This window comes from Populus nigra, chromosome 7 (genome assembly GCF_951802175.1).
Source record: "Populus nigra chromosome 7, ddPopNigr1.1, whole genome shotgun sequence".
NCBI classification, from domain to species: Eukaryota; Viridiplantae; Streptophyta; class Magnoliopsida; order Malpighiales; family Salicaceae; genus Populus; species Populus nigra.
Window position 1 is genome coordinate 7,293,739 of NC_084858.1, and position 17,163 is coordinate 7,310,901.

At 32.1% G+C, this 17,163-nt stretch overlaps 3 protein-coding genes and 2 non-coding genes across 7 annotated transcripts; 3 read left to right on the forward strand and 2 right to left on the reverse strand.

The window, feature by feature from the left end:
* Positions 1–523: 523 nt before the first annotated feature.
* Positions 524–3,161, forward strand: LOC133698687 (uncharacterized). Of its 2 annotated transcripts, none has more exons than XM_062121707.1 (3): positions 524–838; positions 1,932–2,363; positions 2,849–3,161. In XM_062121707.1, exons 1-3 carry the CDS (start codon positions 725–727, stop codon positions 3,002–3,004), a joined length of 702 nt encoding a protein of 233 aa, XP_061977691.1. In that variant the 5' UTR covers positions 524–724; the 3' UTR covers positions 3,005–3,161. The 2 variants fall into 2 exon arrangements, with proteins under 2 accessions (XP_061977691.1, XP_061977692.1); XM_062121708.1 differs by having other exon boundaries at positions 1,935–2,363.
* Positions 3,162–3,868: 707 nt separating this feature from the next.
* TRNAW-CCA (transfer RNA tryptophan (anticodon CCA)) lies at positions 3,869–3,940 on the forward strand. Its single transcript has one exon. It is a non-coding gene; the product is annotated as a tRNA-Trp (tRNA).
* Positions 3,941–4,003: 63 nt separating this feature from the next.
* TRNAV-CAC (transfer RNA valine (anticodon CAC)) lies at positions 4,004–4,077 on the reverse strand. Its single transcript has one exon. It is a non-coding gene; the product is annotated as a tRNA-Val (tRNA).
* Positions 4,078–5,257: 1,180 nt separating this feature from the next.
* On the reverse strand, positions 5,258–8,822 carry LOC133699926 (serine/threonine-protein kinase SRK2E-like). Of its 2 annotated transcripts, none has more exons than XM_062123445.1 (9): positions 8,244–8,822; positions 7,747–7,821; positions 7,565–7,666; positions 7,441–7,494; positions 7,250–7,342; positions 6,896–6,988; positions 6,270–6,374; positions 6,091–6,189; positions 5,258–5,841 (listed from the first exon to the last, which is right to left on the reverse strand). In XM_062123445.1, the coding sequence occupies exons 1-9, from the start codon at positions 8,418–8,420 to the stop codon at positions 5,548–5,550; spliced, it is 1,092 nt and encodes a 363-aa protein (XP_061979429.1). In that variant the 5' UTR covers positions 8,421–8,822; the 3' UTR covers positions 5,258–5,547. The 2 variants fall into 2 exon arrangements, with proteins under 2 accessions (XP_061979429.1, XP_061979430.1); XM_062123446.1 differs by having other exon boundaries at positions 8,252–8,426.
* A 2,935-nt stretch (positions 8,823–11,757) lies between these two features.
* On the forward strand, positions 11,758–14,093 carry LOC133699447 (uncharacterized). Its single transcript, XM_062122686.1, has 2 exons — positions 11,758–12,826; positions 13,924–14,093. The coding sequence occupies exons 1-2, from the start codon at positions 11,758–11,760 to the stop codon at positions 14,091–14,093; spliced, it is 1,239 nt and encodes a 412-aa protein (XP_061978670.1).
* The last annotated feature ends 3,070 nt before the right edge of the window (positions 14,094–17,163 follow it).

Here is a 17,163-nt window from a genome sequence, read left to right on the forward strand (position 1 = left end):
TAAAAATGTTTTTGAAAAAAATTAATATTTTTTTTAAATTAGTATATTTTTGATATTTATAAATTATTTTAATATATTAATGTTAAAAATAATTTTTTAAAAATAAATAAATATTATTTTAATGTATTTTTAAATAAAAAATATTTAAAAAACGGTTCTCAAACACTTCTAAAAAAAATAAGAAAAAAAGAGTGATGATTGGAAATTATTAATTAAAGAGATGGGAAACAATTGAATGATTTAATATATTATAAAAATATAAATTATTTATCTCATTATTTTATCTTTTCGCATTTAATCTATATTTAAAAAAAAATCCTTAAAAAATTCAGTAATCCTGACTTAGCGAACGTGAAGAATATTATTATTAATTGAGATGTGTTTTAGTTCTGTTTTTTATTAGAAATTATATTAAAATAATATTTTTTATTTTAAAAAATTATTTTTAATATTAATATATCAAAATGATTTAAAAATAAAAAATTAATTTTAAATAAAAAAAATAAGAACTTTTTAGAAATTGAACCGTTTTTCCAAAACTGCAAAACTCAGCAGACTGGATAACGGCTCCTGCTCCTTAAACCCCTGTCACCCTGCAACAACCTTTTCCACCGTGAACTCCCAAAAATCTTTAGGGGGTCTCAAAAACCTATCTTTCTTCGAATCAAGAATGAGACTTTAGCACATAACCATCAATTAGGGCCCTGTTAAAGATTCTCAAAAAATGACGGCGACAATTACATATCCTTCTCATCTGTTATCTGCCTCCTCTCATCTCCGAACCACAACAACTAAAGCTGCTCTTCGACTTCACTCTCCTTCCACTCAAGGACCTGAGGTAAGAAATTTGTTTCTTTCAGCTTTTTTTTTGTATAGCTTTTACCTGGGTGTTTTTTGAGGGTTTATATGCTTTGTGGATGTTTTTTCTTGATAGAAGAAGATAGTTTAGGAAATGGGTCTTTAAATCTTGAGCTAAATAATTGTTCTTGTAGCGGATTAGAGAGGGTTTGATTGAGATAAATATGGGTTTGATGTTCTTGTGTGGGGTTTTGTATTGATTATGAGGGTGTTCGTTGTTTTTATTTCCTAGTAAATATCTGTTGGGTTAATGATCCAAAACTAATTCTTTTCAAATCTGCAAAGCAATGGTTTTTCCTCTTGCGTTCTGTGTAGGAAAAGAAAAGGGACTCCGATAACCCAAAATTCTAAAACGAATGGTTTTTTAAGGAATGAATTTTGTGTCATCATTTTAGGTTTTGGGTTTTTTTTTCTGGCTAACTTGCTCCAGCCTTTCTGCCTAGAAAGAAGTAACTGCAGCTTTTGATTGAGCTGTAATGACATATTGGCCTTTGAATGCCTTTGAATTCGTATCAGTTTTCAGTGCTCATCGTTTATTTGATTAAGAAGGTTGAACTGGGTCACTGTTTTCCTCCTACTTTTGAAACATGGGCACTTAACAAGACGTAGGCTCTGTTTTTTTGTTTTTTGAATTTCAAATCTCACTTTGTTAGTATTTATTGCTAGAGTAATGATTATTGATGTAGCAGACAGTTAATTTTATATTCTGATTATTTAGGAAAAGCTTTTTCCATAGATCAATTTGACCTGTGTCATTTCGTTGTTCATCTTTTTATCTTTCTTTCTTTTATTCATAACCATTTCCCTGTTGAGGAAGAATCTTGGCATAGGGGAAAATGCTCTCATGTCTACGATATTGTGTTTTAAATGGGAAACTGGATACTCTGACGGGGGATATGTAACTAGATTGCTGTTCCATTTTTGTTAATATGGTGTTTGTATTTTGCTGAAGCATTAGCATCCTGATTTTATAGAATAGACGGATGCCCTGTGATTACATAAGAAACAGATAAATTATGATCCCTCTGTCCACATCATATTTATAACTCTTGTTGAGCATATTTTATTTCTAGCAGAGGTCACCACACTATCTTAAAGCTGGTAGCAGTCATCTAGGTGGTAAACTAAGTGGGGTCTTCCAGAAGACTCGGCTCAACATCTCTTGTGCAATAAACATGGCCGCTGGACAGTCTGGTGATCCTGAGAAGATAAATTTTGACCATCTAATGAATAAAGCAAGAAAAATCTGGGACCGTTCTCCTCAACCAGTCAAGAGCTTCCCCTGGAAAAGAGCATTGGAGAACTTCATTCAGCTCATCCTTGACCTGTTTGTGATGGTTGTCAAATATTTGTGTGTGCCTTTACTGGCAGTTTCCTCCCTTAGTGAGATGTCATATTGCGCACATCAGAAGAAGCTGCTCCTTGTCCCAATTCCACTACTCATTGGTATCATTGTTGCCGGGGTCGTAAAGGAAACTGCCTTAGAACTATCTCCGCTTCTCAAGGTAGAACTGTTTATCAAGTGTTTCTTTACCACTTAGGAAATGATAGGCCATTAGTGATTATCCACATTAAGTAGCACATCCCCACCCCCCAACCCCCGATAATCCACAGTGTGAAAATGGCTTTATCACCAGATATTGAATTATGAATGGAGATACATAAGGATCAGCTAGTTCCCTCTTGAGGATAGATCCACCTAGAATGCATAACCTAACCTGAAAAGAGGACCAATGAGATTGACCACGATAGGCTCTCTGATTATTATTTTTTTCCCTCTCTTTTATACATGTGTGTTCAAAAGACACTTTGCATGTTTTCTGTTTGAATGCCCCTTTTGCCAATCAGCCTTTTTTTATGCTACTTCCGAGCACCTTTGACCAATTGTTTTCTTTTTTGTGAGTTATGAGGTTTGATCTGTTTGTTTGTGGACAAAGCGAAGCAAACGAATGCTTTGCTCATCTAATTTGTCATCTGAATATATTGACAGGATGCTGAAGTTCCATGGCATCTGATTGTCACTGCAATAGTCTTCACATTGATCAAATTGCCAGGTCCTTATTATCCATACTGGGGGCGTATATTTATTCCACACTTTGCAAATGGAGTGTTATGGAGGACTCTGTTGTTTGCTTTTTCACGATGAATGAATGATCCTCAAAGTCAGCAGGATCGACAATGTGGGAGATTTTAGTAAAGAGATAATTATAAACTTGGTGTGCAAACTTTTTTAATTATTTCTATTAGAATGTCCCTACGTATATTTTTGCTAGTGAATATATGAACTTTCAAAGTTTTTCTAATCTAGAGTTTTTGTTAGATTTTTGTCAAATATATGCTGGCATCGTGTGGCTGTTGGAGTGATGCATGCATGAACCGTCTACTGCTCTTTTACTCCCTCTTTTTTTTTTTCCCTTCTAATTGGGTGTTTGTATTTTCATTTTTGCTAATTGAGTGTGTGTTTTACTATTATAAAGTATATGTAGGCTTGAAACACCACAAGGGATAATCTTCTGCTTATGATGTCTAGCTCCATTTGTTAATAACTAAAAGAATTATGTTATTAACAAATTTTACCCTCTAAAGACAGAAAGTAGCTCTACATCTTAAAAGATGATCAGACCACATTTTAGTTTAATCTTCGAATTATATTTATTTATGTCTTTATTAAAATGTCACCCCCATATCAACGGTCGTGGATTCATCCTTGAATATGTAAGAGTTAATCAAAGACAGTTTAACTATTAAAAAAAACCAGTCAACCAATTCGTAATTCTTTTGACCTCAGGCTCATGGGAACAAAATTCTTACTCCTTTATTATAACCTTGTTATGTTTGAAGAAACATGAAGGTTCAGGATAATCCTTTGCATCATAATGACAATAATTACTTTGATTTTAGCAAACATTTTAATTAAAAAACTGGCTGTGGATTCTGATAGATGTAGTTCGCTGAAAAATTTAGTTTTAAAACAGTAATATAAACACTGGTATGATAATACATCACGAGGGGATCCGTGGCGCAATGGTAGCGCGTCTGACTCCAGATCAGAAGGTTGCGTGTTCGATTCACGTCGGGTTCAGTCTGCTTTTTAGTTCTTTAAACTAAGAAAAGAATCAAAAGATACAGAAAAATTAAAAAGAAGTGTCTGAGCCCGGGTTCGAACCGGGGACCTCTAGTGTGTGAGACTAGCGTGATAACCAACTACACCACCCAGACATGACACCTTCTTGCTCCCTCAGGCACTTATTTCTTAATATAAAGCAAATAAAGGTGCTCGTTAACCCATGAACAAACAAGCTCCTCTTTCAGAGAGTAGTATCGTTGCTATGGGAATGACAAATTTTAATTCGAATGTAATGGAACCTGAATTGATGAATTTTTTCTAATTATATATATATATATATAATTTCATCCTTAAATATGTATGCTAGGGGTGTTTATTTTTTGTTCGATTCGGTTTTTATAAAAAAAAAAAGTAACCAAACCGAATTTTATTTTTTTTAAATCGAAACCGAACCGAAACGAAACTGGTTCAAACCGGTTTGACTCGGTTTTTTCTTGTTTGGCTCGGTTTTTTTTGTTTTGGCTCGGTTTGGCTCTTTTTTTTCCGGTTTGGCTCGGTTTTTTATCCGATTTTTATTTGTTTGGGTTCGGTTTGGTTTTTTCAGTTCTAGACTTAAAAAACCAAAACCGAACCGAACTGTCAGTTTTTTTAAAATTTTAATCGGTTTAATCGGTTTTTTTTACGGTTCGGTTTTTTCAATTATTTTTTTTCCAGTTTTCTCGGTTTAATTAATTTTTTGGTTTTTTTGAATACCTCTAATGTATGCATATTTTTTTCAATGAATAAAGCTGAATATCTAAATTCCTTGTCTTAACAAGTAATGGATAAAATATGAAAATAATAAAACCTCAATCCATTGTCATCACTATTATTATTACCCTCAAGGTTTAGGGATGCTACCTCAGGCTAAACCAGTAGAAGTTCTAATCATCAGTCTCCTCTAAGGTGTTCAGCAACATGAACCATTTCCCCTTGTCTCGCACTGGTTGTCTTCGTTCACAATGAGGCGTTTAGATATCTTCCATTATTTTGTAATGATTTGAACCAAATCATCCGAATTTTGATGCTTGCTTCCATTCCCCAAAATGGCTGTGGAGGCTAAAGATGCTTTACTAATGAACAGCTTTGCCAAGAAATTATGTTAGAGATGTCGAAGTTTCTTATGACACACATTCTTTATAAGAGAGAACGTAATGTTCTCCCGTAGCCAGCAGAAGCACCAATAACAGCCAAACCCTTTTGTCAAAGGCCTGTCCACGCCCTAAATATTCCAGCAAACAAGAAGTTCCGGGAGTGGAAATAATTGCAGAAACAAGGGAAAGCAATATGATATGATTCAAGATAAGATGTAAAACTTTATTACATGAAAGTTTTACAAAGAGTACACGGACAATATATTATATGCGACTTGAAGGTGTGAGAACACATCACAGAAGAACAGAAGGTGCTCACATAACGGGACACCTGCCACGCAGATGGGGTTTTTTCAGCAGATATTACAAATTCCTTGCCCTCAAATCCTCCACCATATATAGAAACTTTGCCCCCCGCTCTTTTACAGTCACTTTCACTTCCACAGCCAACCAGTAAGGCATTCTAGATAATCCTTCATCGGTAGGCATTCACATTGCATATACTATCTCTCCACTGCTATCAAGGTCAAGCTCCGGATCACTCTCTAGGTCCTCCTCCATTTCATCATCAATGTCCAAGCTGCCAGTCAAATATTGGTTGAGACTAGAGGTGCCAGCTGCAGGTATGGTGGCTTCGGTTATTATTTGCATTATCTCATCAATGCTCTGCATTGGTTGATCGGGTTCTTCAAACTGGTTATTCATATTATTTTCCACCATGAGATCTGCTGGGAAATTCTTTAGAAACCAGTCATGATTCCTGATCTCAGGAATGGTTATCCTCTGTTGCAAAAAGGTATTCAGGTTAGAATCTTTACCAACAAATAGTCAATAATAAAGCCAAGAGGGGGAGGGGGGGGGGGTTTAAGGAGTTGGGACAACACATTGACGAGGTAAAATAACGAGCCTGAGGAAAGAAAGTCCATGACAGTGAAGAGTAATATTAATCATTTGACATAAAAATAAGCAATCAAAATACTGTTTTTGAGAAGGGCAACTGGTAATGATTGTAAAAATGCTAACACAGTCTACCTTTGCAGGATCAGCTACAAAAATTCTCGAGATTAGATGTTGGCATTCAGGAGATATATGAACATAGTCAGGGATTGAATACTGGACATTCAAAATTCGCTGCAAGAATCAACAAAATATGTTGGTAAAGGATCTCAGAAAGCTCCCACACTCAGCGAAGAAGAGAGATGATGCATTACATGGATTGTACTGCGAAAATTCCTAGGTTCATCAGGGTCCTCAAAAGGGTAAGCCCCAACCAACATAACGTATAAAGTTACTCCACAAGACCATACATCTGCAATCTGGAAGATAGAATTAACAGCAAGAGATCAGTATGATATTGAGGTCTAACATACACATTTGCAGTGCACAAATGACATCCTTGCTCCAGTGTTATTACAAGACTAGTTTATGAGATCCTGGTTTGTGTGTGTTTGGAATTGAGGTTGCTTCTCATGCATGTTCAGAACTGTTGTGGGTTGTTCTGAAAAAGCCATCTAAATACCAAACACAGATCAAGGCAACTGCTGCATCCAGACAGCATAAATGGTCCGTATATTTATCAAGCATAATCTACAAATAAGTTATTGCAAGACATTGGTTTCCATTGATGAAAGTGACTAATTTCTGTAATCTCCTACCTTACACCTACAAGATTCAGGCAGGGAAAACTCAAAAAGATAATAAATGAAAGATGAACAACAGAGATTATCCATGTTATTTATAAAATTTTTACTCTGTAACGCTCATATATGTTGAATCAAGTAAATAAGCATCTGTTAGCTCATATAAGTTGAAACAAGTAAATAAGCAGTAATAGTACCTTGCCATCGTATTCCTTCTTAAGTAACACTTCAGGAGCAATATAAGCAGGAGTTCCAACAGTAGATGTTGGTTGAGAGTGCAGCACTGATGACTGTTGAAGGCACATAAAGACAATTTACAAGTATATCAGCAATTGATTAAAACAATGGCATCAAATAAACATAAAATCAATTTCTATTTGCCATGATTGAGCTAACATATCATACATAAAGAGCGGACAATGATTCCAATAAGATCCACGGTTCACAGAACAAGAAAAAACTTTACAAATATTCATCCATGATCCTATAGGCATCCAATCGAATGGATTTTGTTTCAAAAATATAAGTGTAAATAATAAGCAATCTTCTACCTTAGAGTAACCAAAATCACAAATCTTCAGACGAGGAGCTGGGCTTCCATCCAACAAAGTATTCTCCAATTTCAAGTCACGATGGCACACTTGCTTCACAAAGGAACGTATTAAAACATCAAAACCCCTCATACTTTTTGCTAAAGTAAGAACAGTAAGCAAAGGCAGAAATGAATACATGATTTACTAACCATTGCATGGCAGTAGCTAACTCCTGATATAAGTTGTTGAAAGAAAAAGCGTGCCTGCATTTCAAGGCAGAGTACATTAAAAAAAATTAGGCGCACTAAAACATACCATGTCTAGGGTAAGAACCTCATCCTCGCTGAAGCGACCAGAATTGCATATGCGCTCAAAGAGCTCTCCACCAGACGCATATTCCATTACAATCGCCAAATGAGTTGGGGTTAATATGACCTATAGTTGTGTCATGGAGTTAATGAATAAAAAGTACCTCTTTGAAAAGAAAAAGAAATGATAAGAAGGAATTGACAGACCTCTTTGAATCTGACGATGTTGGGATGCCTAAGCGACCTGTGGTTAATGATTTCCCTTTTCACATTTTCATCTATCTGTTACACAGCAAATAAATTAAGGTTAATTTATCTATAGCTGAATTGCTGCACATGAAGTACCAAGGGTGCCTGTATTACACCCAGAAATGCTGACTCCTCGATCAATAACATAGATATAGCTCTACATTAGTTGTCAGAACACAAACTAAAAAAGGATGGCCAATTTAAAGAAACCTAGGTTCCAAGACTCACAGGGTGCTTCATTTGAAAACTAATTTCCAGCTTCTCTATATTTCTTTAACTGGAAAATTACTGAACCTCTAGATTGGTTGTGTTTTTGCTCGACTATTATCCCCATATTGACTAAATTAAGACCCCGGCCCCCAATTCAGCTCAAACTAAAGACAGATTTAATCAAACAAAAAAAATCTCTTAAAAAAGCAAAAAAAAATCGACCAAAAAAAAACACTAGTACTAACCTTCTCACCTCTCTCGATATACTTAACAGCAACAAGTCCATCAGCCTGTTTGTCCCTCATCAACCTGGCGACCCCGAAATTCCCTGACCCAATATCTCTCACTAACTCATACCGGTCTCCATCGTGCATGATCGGCATGTCCATTCCCGGCCCCACTGTCATCACTGATCTATCCATTTCTCCTTCTAACTATCTACTTCAAATATATCTGTCAAAAAACCAAGAATCCACAAGAAGAAGAAAAGAGGGCTCAATCAAAATAACTCATATTATCAGCATCACTAGAGAAAACCCTTTCGAGAGAGATCGAAATAGAACTATACGTGGACCGAAAGATTGGATTTTTAACCAAAAAACACGTGAAAACCTCACCAACCCTTTATGGGTTTTTCAATTATTATTTTTTATTAGAGAATGGGAGTTGCAGATATAAAATAGAGAAAGATATATAGAGAGAGAGCTCGTGATAAAGTTTGCTTAGTATTATTTTTTTTCTTTTTACTCCTCTCTAAAAACTACCTCTTTACGCCTTCTTTCTTTCTATCTATAACCAAAAGAAAGAAAACAGAGTTTTGTCCTTCACTTTGCTTTTACTTTTTTTTCTTTATTGCTTTTGAGTTTGAGCTGTGTTTTATCCAAAGCCTTTGAAAAGGAAAAGAAAGAAAGAAAGCACACACCTTTTGCTTTCCTCTGTGAGTTTTTTTTTTTTTCTTTATCGAAAACCATTTTGTTTTCTAATAGCATCTCCAATAAAAAAAAACTAAATAAACTAAATATAAAAAATTATATTTTTAGCTTTTATTTCTATATTTTTTTATTTCAATGCCTCAAGCAAATGGATAGTTATTTTAACTATTTGTCTCGTGAAGAGCTATTTCTATATTTCCCTGTAGAAATGGTAATAGCAAATGATAGTTGGCCAACAATTTATTTTTTTATTTTTAAAAGTAGAAGGAAAGAACTTGTAAATTTTAAAATTTTGTATTGTGCATCACCCTTCTCTCAAACTAAAAAAAAACAAGAATCAATTGTTATCCGGTTAATTAATAACATCGGTTGTGTTAATTAGCTGAAATTAAAAGGTATGTTTGTTTAAAAGCTTTTTCTATTTTTTTTTTATATCTCTTGATTTTTTAGAGCTTTTGTTGTTAATTTGATATTTGTGATGATTTTTATTTCTTTGTTATTTTATATTTTTGATATAGGTTAAAGAAGATAATTTTTATTTATGTTGTTATCTTTGATATTACTTTATTAATTTTATATTACTTTTATAAATTACTCATATTAATTATATAATTAATAACATCGTAATTATATTATATATAAAATCTCTAAATTAGTTATATAATTATATTAATAACATCATGATTTAACATGAAATATATTAAAATATAATTGGCTTTTCTAAATAGCTTTTTACTATTAGAACACATAAAATCAAAAAAGCTATATTTATACTATTCAAAAAGCTATTTTATCCATTTAGCTTTTTAATATAGTATTTTTTTTATTGGAGATGCTCTAAGAATCCGTTTAGAATTAGCTATGATTTTTTGTTTTTAACTTAAAAAAGGTTATAAATTATAATTTTTTAAAGTAAAAGTTGATATTAGCTTTTAAAGAGTTAATAAACACTTAGAATTTATATTGACAGTCACATTCAAAATAACGATTTATAAACTGGAATTAAAAGTGAGTGGAAGTTAATTTTCTTAGGTGCTGCAATGACATGAGAGTGTCCACGTTGTTTCGATGAGTTAAGGCTTCTGTTTTTAAAAAAAAAACTTTCAAGGGTTTGGTCTGAACGGTGATGGTAATGGAAGGACTGATATGGGTTTGGAGTTTGGATATGGTATCATTTCACAGGTCACGAGGACGGAGGAGGAGCTTTCTGATTTGATGCGGGGAGGAAGAGGTTGCCATTGTGGACACTTCCTTCTTTCCTTGTCTCATGTGCTTTCTGCTTTAAAGTTAGGGCATGCTTGGAATCAGTTTTCAGATTGTGTCTGCCATTATTAGATTGTATTTTTTAAAGTATTTTTTTTAAAAAATATATTATTATAATTTTTTTATATTAACATATTAAAACTATAAAAAAAACACTAAAAAAAATCAAATTAACAGTGTTTTAGAACCCGGCCTGAGGGGTTGACACGGGCCTAGGACCGGACTATGTCTAAGTAAAAACCAGCTGGGGATTTGGCTCGGCGAAACCCAATCGACTCGGGAAAACCCAGCTGAGACCCAACTTACACACATACACACATAAAACGACGTCGTTTTTGCCTTTTACGATTAAAAGGTCATAACGATTAACGATGAAGACATAAATGAGAAAACCTAATTAAAGAAATCTTCAAAGCCATTTCAGTTGCGATTCGCGAAGAAGAGCAGAGGAGTAGAAGACTCTTGATCACTATTTCAAATCTGCGAATAAGGTTAGTTGAAGCTGATGTTACTTGTTTCTCTTCACGACTCTCCTTCTTTCACTCTCTCTCTTCTTTATTCTTTGCCTCTTTTTTGAACTTGCAGTTCTTGATCTGACATCGATTCTTTCGTATTCTCACACCCATAAGTATGTTTCTTTGTTCTTTTTATTTTTGCAACTTATTAAAGCCTCTGTCTCAATGTTACTAGAGAAGCAATAATTGTATATAAAGGATTCATTTTTCTTGATTTATTTCAGTTATTTCTTTGTAAGCTGCATATGATGTTCATTTGATGTGCTTGATAAAGAAGAGGACTTAGCTGACCAATTTAGTAGTGCAAGCCTTATTGTTTGCAATCCCGATAGTTTTTGTGTTTTTTGTTTTTTGTTTTTTTGTGTGTGTTTTGGGTTATATATTCTTTGTTGGTGGATTAACTACCACACACTCTTAAATGCTAATTTTGTAGATGAGTTTCCTATCATCTCATTTTCGGTCATGTATTGGAATGTTGCATGAGGAATTTTTGTGTTTTCTAGTTTTTGTTTCTTCCATTTGTTTCCCATAGATATTTGTTTTGATGTTCTGCTTATTGTGAGAGTTGTTATATGTTTCTTTTGTTAGTTTCCCATATTTTTGCAATATTGAATAGATTTTTCTGTTTTCTGTTTCTTCCTATAGTGTCCCATGTTCTGTAACTTTATTTTTCATATCGTGAGCTTTTTCTTCTCGTTTAATATAGGTCCTTAAAATGTTTTCTCATAATGGTAGTACTCCAAATAGTGATCCTTCAACGGTCCAATCATCTCAACCTTCAATTTTCATGTCAAATGGTAGTAAAGGAAGAACAGATTTGGCATGGGGTCATTGTAGAGAAGCTTCTGAACTTAGTGTTGGATGTAAAAAAACTAAATTAGTATGTTTATATTGTGCTAAAGTATTTGCGGGTGGTGGCATTAATCGATTTAAGCAACATTTAGCTGGAGCTAAAGGAGAAGTTGAACAATGTCGTAAATGTCCTCCTAATGTTCGACATCAAATGCTTTTGAATCTTAAAGGAAATGTTGAAAAAAAAAATTAGAGAAATGCAAGCAGATTTCAATCCATTTAATGCACAACAAAGGGAGCATGAAGAGATGATGATTAGGCAATTAGAAGATGATGATGTCAATACTAAAAAATATATGTTACCACCGAAGGTTGCAAAAAAGAAAAAGAGTCAAAGCACGAGCACTGTAAAACAATTGACTGCAAGTTATGGAAAGCAAAAGGAATCTGCAAAATTAGGGGTATATTTCATGCCGAGAACAACTCCTGATGCTCAAAAGTCTCTTAAGAATTATTGGCAAAGGAAGGAAGCATTTGAACAGTGTGATCTTGCTTTAGTGAAGTGGATGATTGATGCATGTGTGTCATTTAATGTTGTTAACTCTGTGTATTATCAACATGTCATAGATGCTCTGACAGCCATGGGTCCTGGTTATAAAGGACCAAGCTTGCATGTTATTCGTGGTTATTACTTGACAAAAGCAGTTGATGAAGTGAAGATTTATTTTGATAGTTATCGAGAGATTTGGAAGAAGACTGGTTGCACATTAATGGCTGATGGATTGACAGATCAAAAGAGGAGGACTTTAATTAACTTCTTAGTATATTATCCTAAAGGAACCATTTTTTTGAAATCTGTGGATGTATCAGATGTCTCAAAAACTGCTAGATTGTTGCATCAATTATTTAAAGAGGTTGTTTTGTATGTTGGGGTAGAAAACATTGTGCATGTGGTGACTAATAATGCTTCTAATTATGTTGTTGCTAGCAAGTTATTAATGGAAGAATTTCCTTCAATGTTTTGGTCTCCTTGTGTTGCTCATTGCATCAACCTCATACTTCAGGACATTAGTAAATTGCAGTCAGTTTGTTCTATTGTTGAGCATGCTTCTGGTATCACAAAGTACATTTATAATCATTGGTATCCATTGTATTTGATGAGGAAGTTCACTAGAGAAAAAGAAATACTTCGTTCAGCTCCTACTTATTTTGCTACCAATTTCATTGCAATGCAAAACATTTTAGCTCATAAATATAAGTTGAGAGCTATGATGACATCTAGAAAATGGGTCTCATCTGTTATGCTAAAGATAGCAAAGGAAAAAAGTTTGTTGAGAGTGTGTTAAACTCTTTGGTTTGGGAAGAATGTGCAATCATTGTGCGAATGAGTGAACCTTGAGTTCGAGTTCTACGAATGGTTGATGGTGATGATAGATCTTCAATGGGATATTTGTATGATGTTATTCATTACGCAAAAGAAGAAATATTGAGGAGATTTTAAAAGAGAAAGGCTAAAGTGCAACCTTTCATAGACATTATCAATAATCGGTGGGATGGAAAACTATATAGAAATTTTTATGCAGCGGCATTTTGGTTGAATCCTCGATTTCAATATGATGCAAATATAATGGATAAACATATGAGCACCATTTCTGGACTTCTAGATGTTCTTGAGAAATATGCACATGGAAATTTACCATTGCAAAGTAAGATTACAAATGAGATGAAGTTGTTTAAGAATGCAGAACTTAACTTTGGTCGAGTGTCCAAAATAAATAATTGTACCCTTATACCTCTAGGTATATAATTTTTATATTTAAAAATATTATTTGACAGTCTTACTTATTATTATTTTTTGTATAGATGAATGGTGGATGACATTTGGAACCAGTGCTCCAAATCTACAACATTTAGCTATATGAGTGTTAAATCAAACTTGTAGTTCTTCGGGATGCTAGAGAAATTGAAGTATTTTTAAACATATTCACTCCAAGAAGAGAAATAGATTGGAGCACCAAAGGCTTAATAACCTTGTTTACGTCCACTCCAATCTAAGATTGAAACAAGAGTATTTTATTTTCTCTAATTCCTTAAATATTATTTTATCTTATCTAGTAGCATTATTAATACTTATATTGTGTTTACCTTCACTTTGAATATATAGGAATTATTGGAAAGGATGAAATTATGATCCAATTAATTTTGAGATAATTTGTGACATTGAAAATTGAGTAGTAGAAGATGACCCGTCAATTTTGATAACTGAAGAAGCATAAAGTTTTCATCAAGCTCTATCAACAATGACCATACAAGATACTTTAGATGATGGTAATTAATGATTGATCATTTAGTGAAAAATATTATTTAAAACAAAGTATTGTTTAACACATAATATTTATTTGTTAATTGTGTTTTAAATGTAGATTTCATAAATATTAATGAGATTGAAGATGATTGTGACGATGAAGTTTCAAATGAGCATGTTGATGTTTTATTAGGTGTTGATGAGATTGGCTCAATTCCATTAACATTTGATTCAAATTTTGCTCTTATGGACACCGAAGAACTTAATGTGTTCATTCAACAAAAGTGAATGTGTTGTTGATTTAGAATTTATGTTTTTGGATGTTTTGTTTTAAATATTTTAGAATTTATATTTGGTTTGTGTTTTGGATATTTAATTAAATTTATGTTGATTTGGTTTATATAAGTGTTGCATTGTAATTAGTTAGGTGTTTTCTATAAGTGTTGCGTTGGATTTTTTTTGGGTTAACCCGAGCCAACCCATCTGACCCGTGACACGGTCATTATACCTGGTCAACCATCGAGTCAGGTTTAAAAACTATATAAATTAATGCTTCTTTAAATATAAAAAAAACACTTAAAAACATAAACAACCTCACTCTCACCAACACACTTTTAGTAGCATTTTGATAGTATAAAATCTAGGACGTCACGTCCTAAATATATTAGCATAGTTATTAGATCATTAATTATGTCATATTATAGATCACATCAATTTTTTTTTAATATAAAAGAAATATATAGGTGTTGTTGATTTAAAAAAAAAATATTATATAAGGATTAACCTGATGTGACCTGGTCAACTTGACAGATTCAAATACAACTCGAGTGACTGGTAAAAATATAGTTTGGCTTAAAAAAATCAAGATGATATCTTAAAAAAATATATATTAAAATGACAACATATTATATCAACTCAGATCGTCTCAAGTTAATCTGCCAATCCACTACTCATGTCATGAAATTCTGATAACCCTATAGAAAGTGAATAAGAAAAATATTAAAATCAATTCTCAATCAACCCAATATTAAATGATGAAGTTAAATAAAAAAATCAATTAAAAAAATAAGTTGAGTCAACCTGGATTAACCTGTCAAACATGGGTCATGAGACATGGATAACCCTATAAAAAGCAAATCAAAACAAATTATAAAACTCAATTCTTAATCAACTCAATGTTGAAATGTGAAGTTAAAAAATCAATTAAAAAAAGGACATAAAAAACCACTCGAGTCAACCGACCAAACCCATGACTTGAGTCATGAGACATGAATAACCTTATAGAATGCAAACCAAAATAAATTATGAAGCCTAATTCCTAATCAACCCAATATTGAAAGATAAAATTTTAAAAAAATCAGCTAAAAAAAAGATTAAAAAAACATGAATCAACTTATCTAACATGTGACATGGGTGACAAGATCGTGATAACTCCATAGAAAGTAAAAAAATAAAAAATTATCAATCTCAATTCTCAATAAACTCAATGTTAAATAATTAAATTGAAAAAAAATCAAACAAAAAAAGAAAAAAATATAACTTGAGTCAACTAGTGTTAACTTGTCAAACTCGGGTCAAGAGACCGGGATAATTTTATAAAAAACAATTCAAAACAAATTATAAAGTTTAATTTACAATCAACTAAATGTTAAAAGATAAAATTAAAAATAAAAATAAAAAGAAGGACAAAAAAACCCGAGTAAACCTGGCTAACCCGCAAAACTAGCGACCCGGTTTACAAGACTATGATAACCCCATATAAATCAAATTAAAAAACAATAATGAAATCCAATTCATAATCAACCCAATATTGAAGGATGAAGTTGAGAAAAAGATTAATTAAAAAAGTATAAAAAAATAATCTGAGTTAGCACGACTAACCCATAAAATTCGTGACCCGATTTATAAAATTGAATGACTATATAGAAAGAAAATTAAAACAAATTATGAAATTCTATACCCGATAAATTTAATATTGGAGAATGAAATTAAAAAAAAGGTTTGAAATTAAAAAAAAATCCTGAAATATTTTAAGGACTAAAGTGAAATAGGGCTTAGATTTATATTGTTCATTGCAACAATGAAAAGTCAAGCCCTTATATGTTATTTAACTAGATTATTCCCATACTACGTTGAGAATCGGATCAATTTTTTTTAACATAAAAAAATTCAAATATTATTAATGTATTTTTTAGGAAAAAAAACTATATGAGAATTAACCTGATGTGACCTGGTCAATTTAATATATTCAAAGATTAAAAATATAGTTTGACTTAAAAAAAAAGGACAACACTTTTTTAAAAATATTGAAATGACAACATATTAGATTATCTTAGATCAACTCGGATTAACCTGTCAAATCTGCTACCTAGGTTATAAGACTCTTATAATCCTATATAAAAAAAAATTATTAAACTTAATTTTCAATAAACTCAATGTTGAATGATGAAATTCAAAATAAAATTCAACTAAAAAAATGAATCAAGTAAATTCGGGTTAATCTATTAAACATGGGTCATAAAAACGAGATAACCTCATAAAAAGTAAATCAAAATAAATTATAAAACTCAATTCTCAATCAATCTAATATTGAAGGGTGAAATTTAAAAAATAATAATAATAAAAGACACAAAGCCACCTGAGTCAATCAATTAAATCCGTGACCAGGATCATGAGACTTGGATAACCTTATAGAATTTAAACCAAAACAAATTATGAAACTTAATTCCCAATTAGCATCATATTGAAGGATGAAATTCAACTTAAAAAAAGGAAAAAAAAACCTGAGTCAATTTCCAATCAACTCAATTAAATTGAAAAAAAATCAAATAAAAAAAGAAAAATAAATGATCAGGGTAAACCGAAGTTAACATGTCAAACCCAAGTCATAAGATTAGGATAACTTCATAGAAAGTGAATCAAAAAAAAATATAACTTCGATTCTCAATCAATCCAGTATTAAATTATGAAATTGAAAAAAAAAACAATTAATAATAGATAAAAAATATGACCTGAATCAACATGGCTAACCTGTAAAATTTATGACGCGAGGCATGAGACCGAGATAACTTCATAAAAAGTAAATTAAAATAAATTATATAATTTTATACCTAGAAACCTAATATTAGAGGATGAAATTTAAAAAAATATATGTTTGAAAATTTAAAAAAAATCTTCAAAAATTAGAAGGACTAAAATAAAAAAGTGTTTTTTTTTCTATTGAAATGTCAAGCTCTTTTTATAAATGATAATAATAATGTTACTTTTTTTGACACGTTTCTTCTTCTACTTCCACTTACTAGATAAGTTAGGAAATTTAAAAGACCGGAAATGTTAATAAAATATAAAAAGTCCATAG

Bases quoted from the DNA above. Each gene is read 5' to 3' on its own strand.
- LOC133698687 (XM_062121707.1), top strand. From the start codon at position 725: ATGACGGCGACAATTACATATCCTTCTCATCTGTTATCTGCCTCCTCT. The intron at 839-1,931 runs GTAAGAAATTTG...TTTTATTTCTAG, and splicing joins CTTCCACTCAAGGACCTGAG to CAGAGGTCACCACACTATCT. The intron at 2,364-2,848 runs GTAGAACTGTTT...ATATATTGACAG, and splicing joins AACTATCTCCGCTTCTCAAG to GATGCTGAAGTTCCATGGCA.
- LOC133699926 (XM_062123445.1), bottom strand. From the start codon at position 8,420: ATGGATAGATCAGTGATGACAGTGGGGCCGGGAATGGACATGCCGATC. The intron at 7,667-7,746 runs GTCTGTCAATTC...ACACAACTATAG, and splicing joins ACATCGTCAGATTCAAAGAG to GTCATATTAACCCCAACTCA. The intron at 7,495-7,564 runs GTTCTTACCCTA...CTTGAAATGCAG, and splicing joins GTCGCTTCAGCGAGGATGAG to GCACGCTTTTTCTTTCAACA.
- LOC133699447 (XM_062122686.1), top strand. From the start codon at position 11,758: ATGCAAGCAGATTTCAATCCATTTAATGCACAACAAAGGGAGCATGAA. The intron at 12,827-13,923 runs GTTTGTTGAGAG...TTTTAAATGTAG, and splicing joins AAAGATAGCAAAGGAAAAAA to ATTTCATAAATATTAATGAG.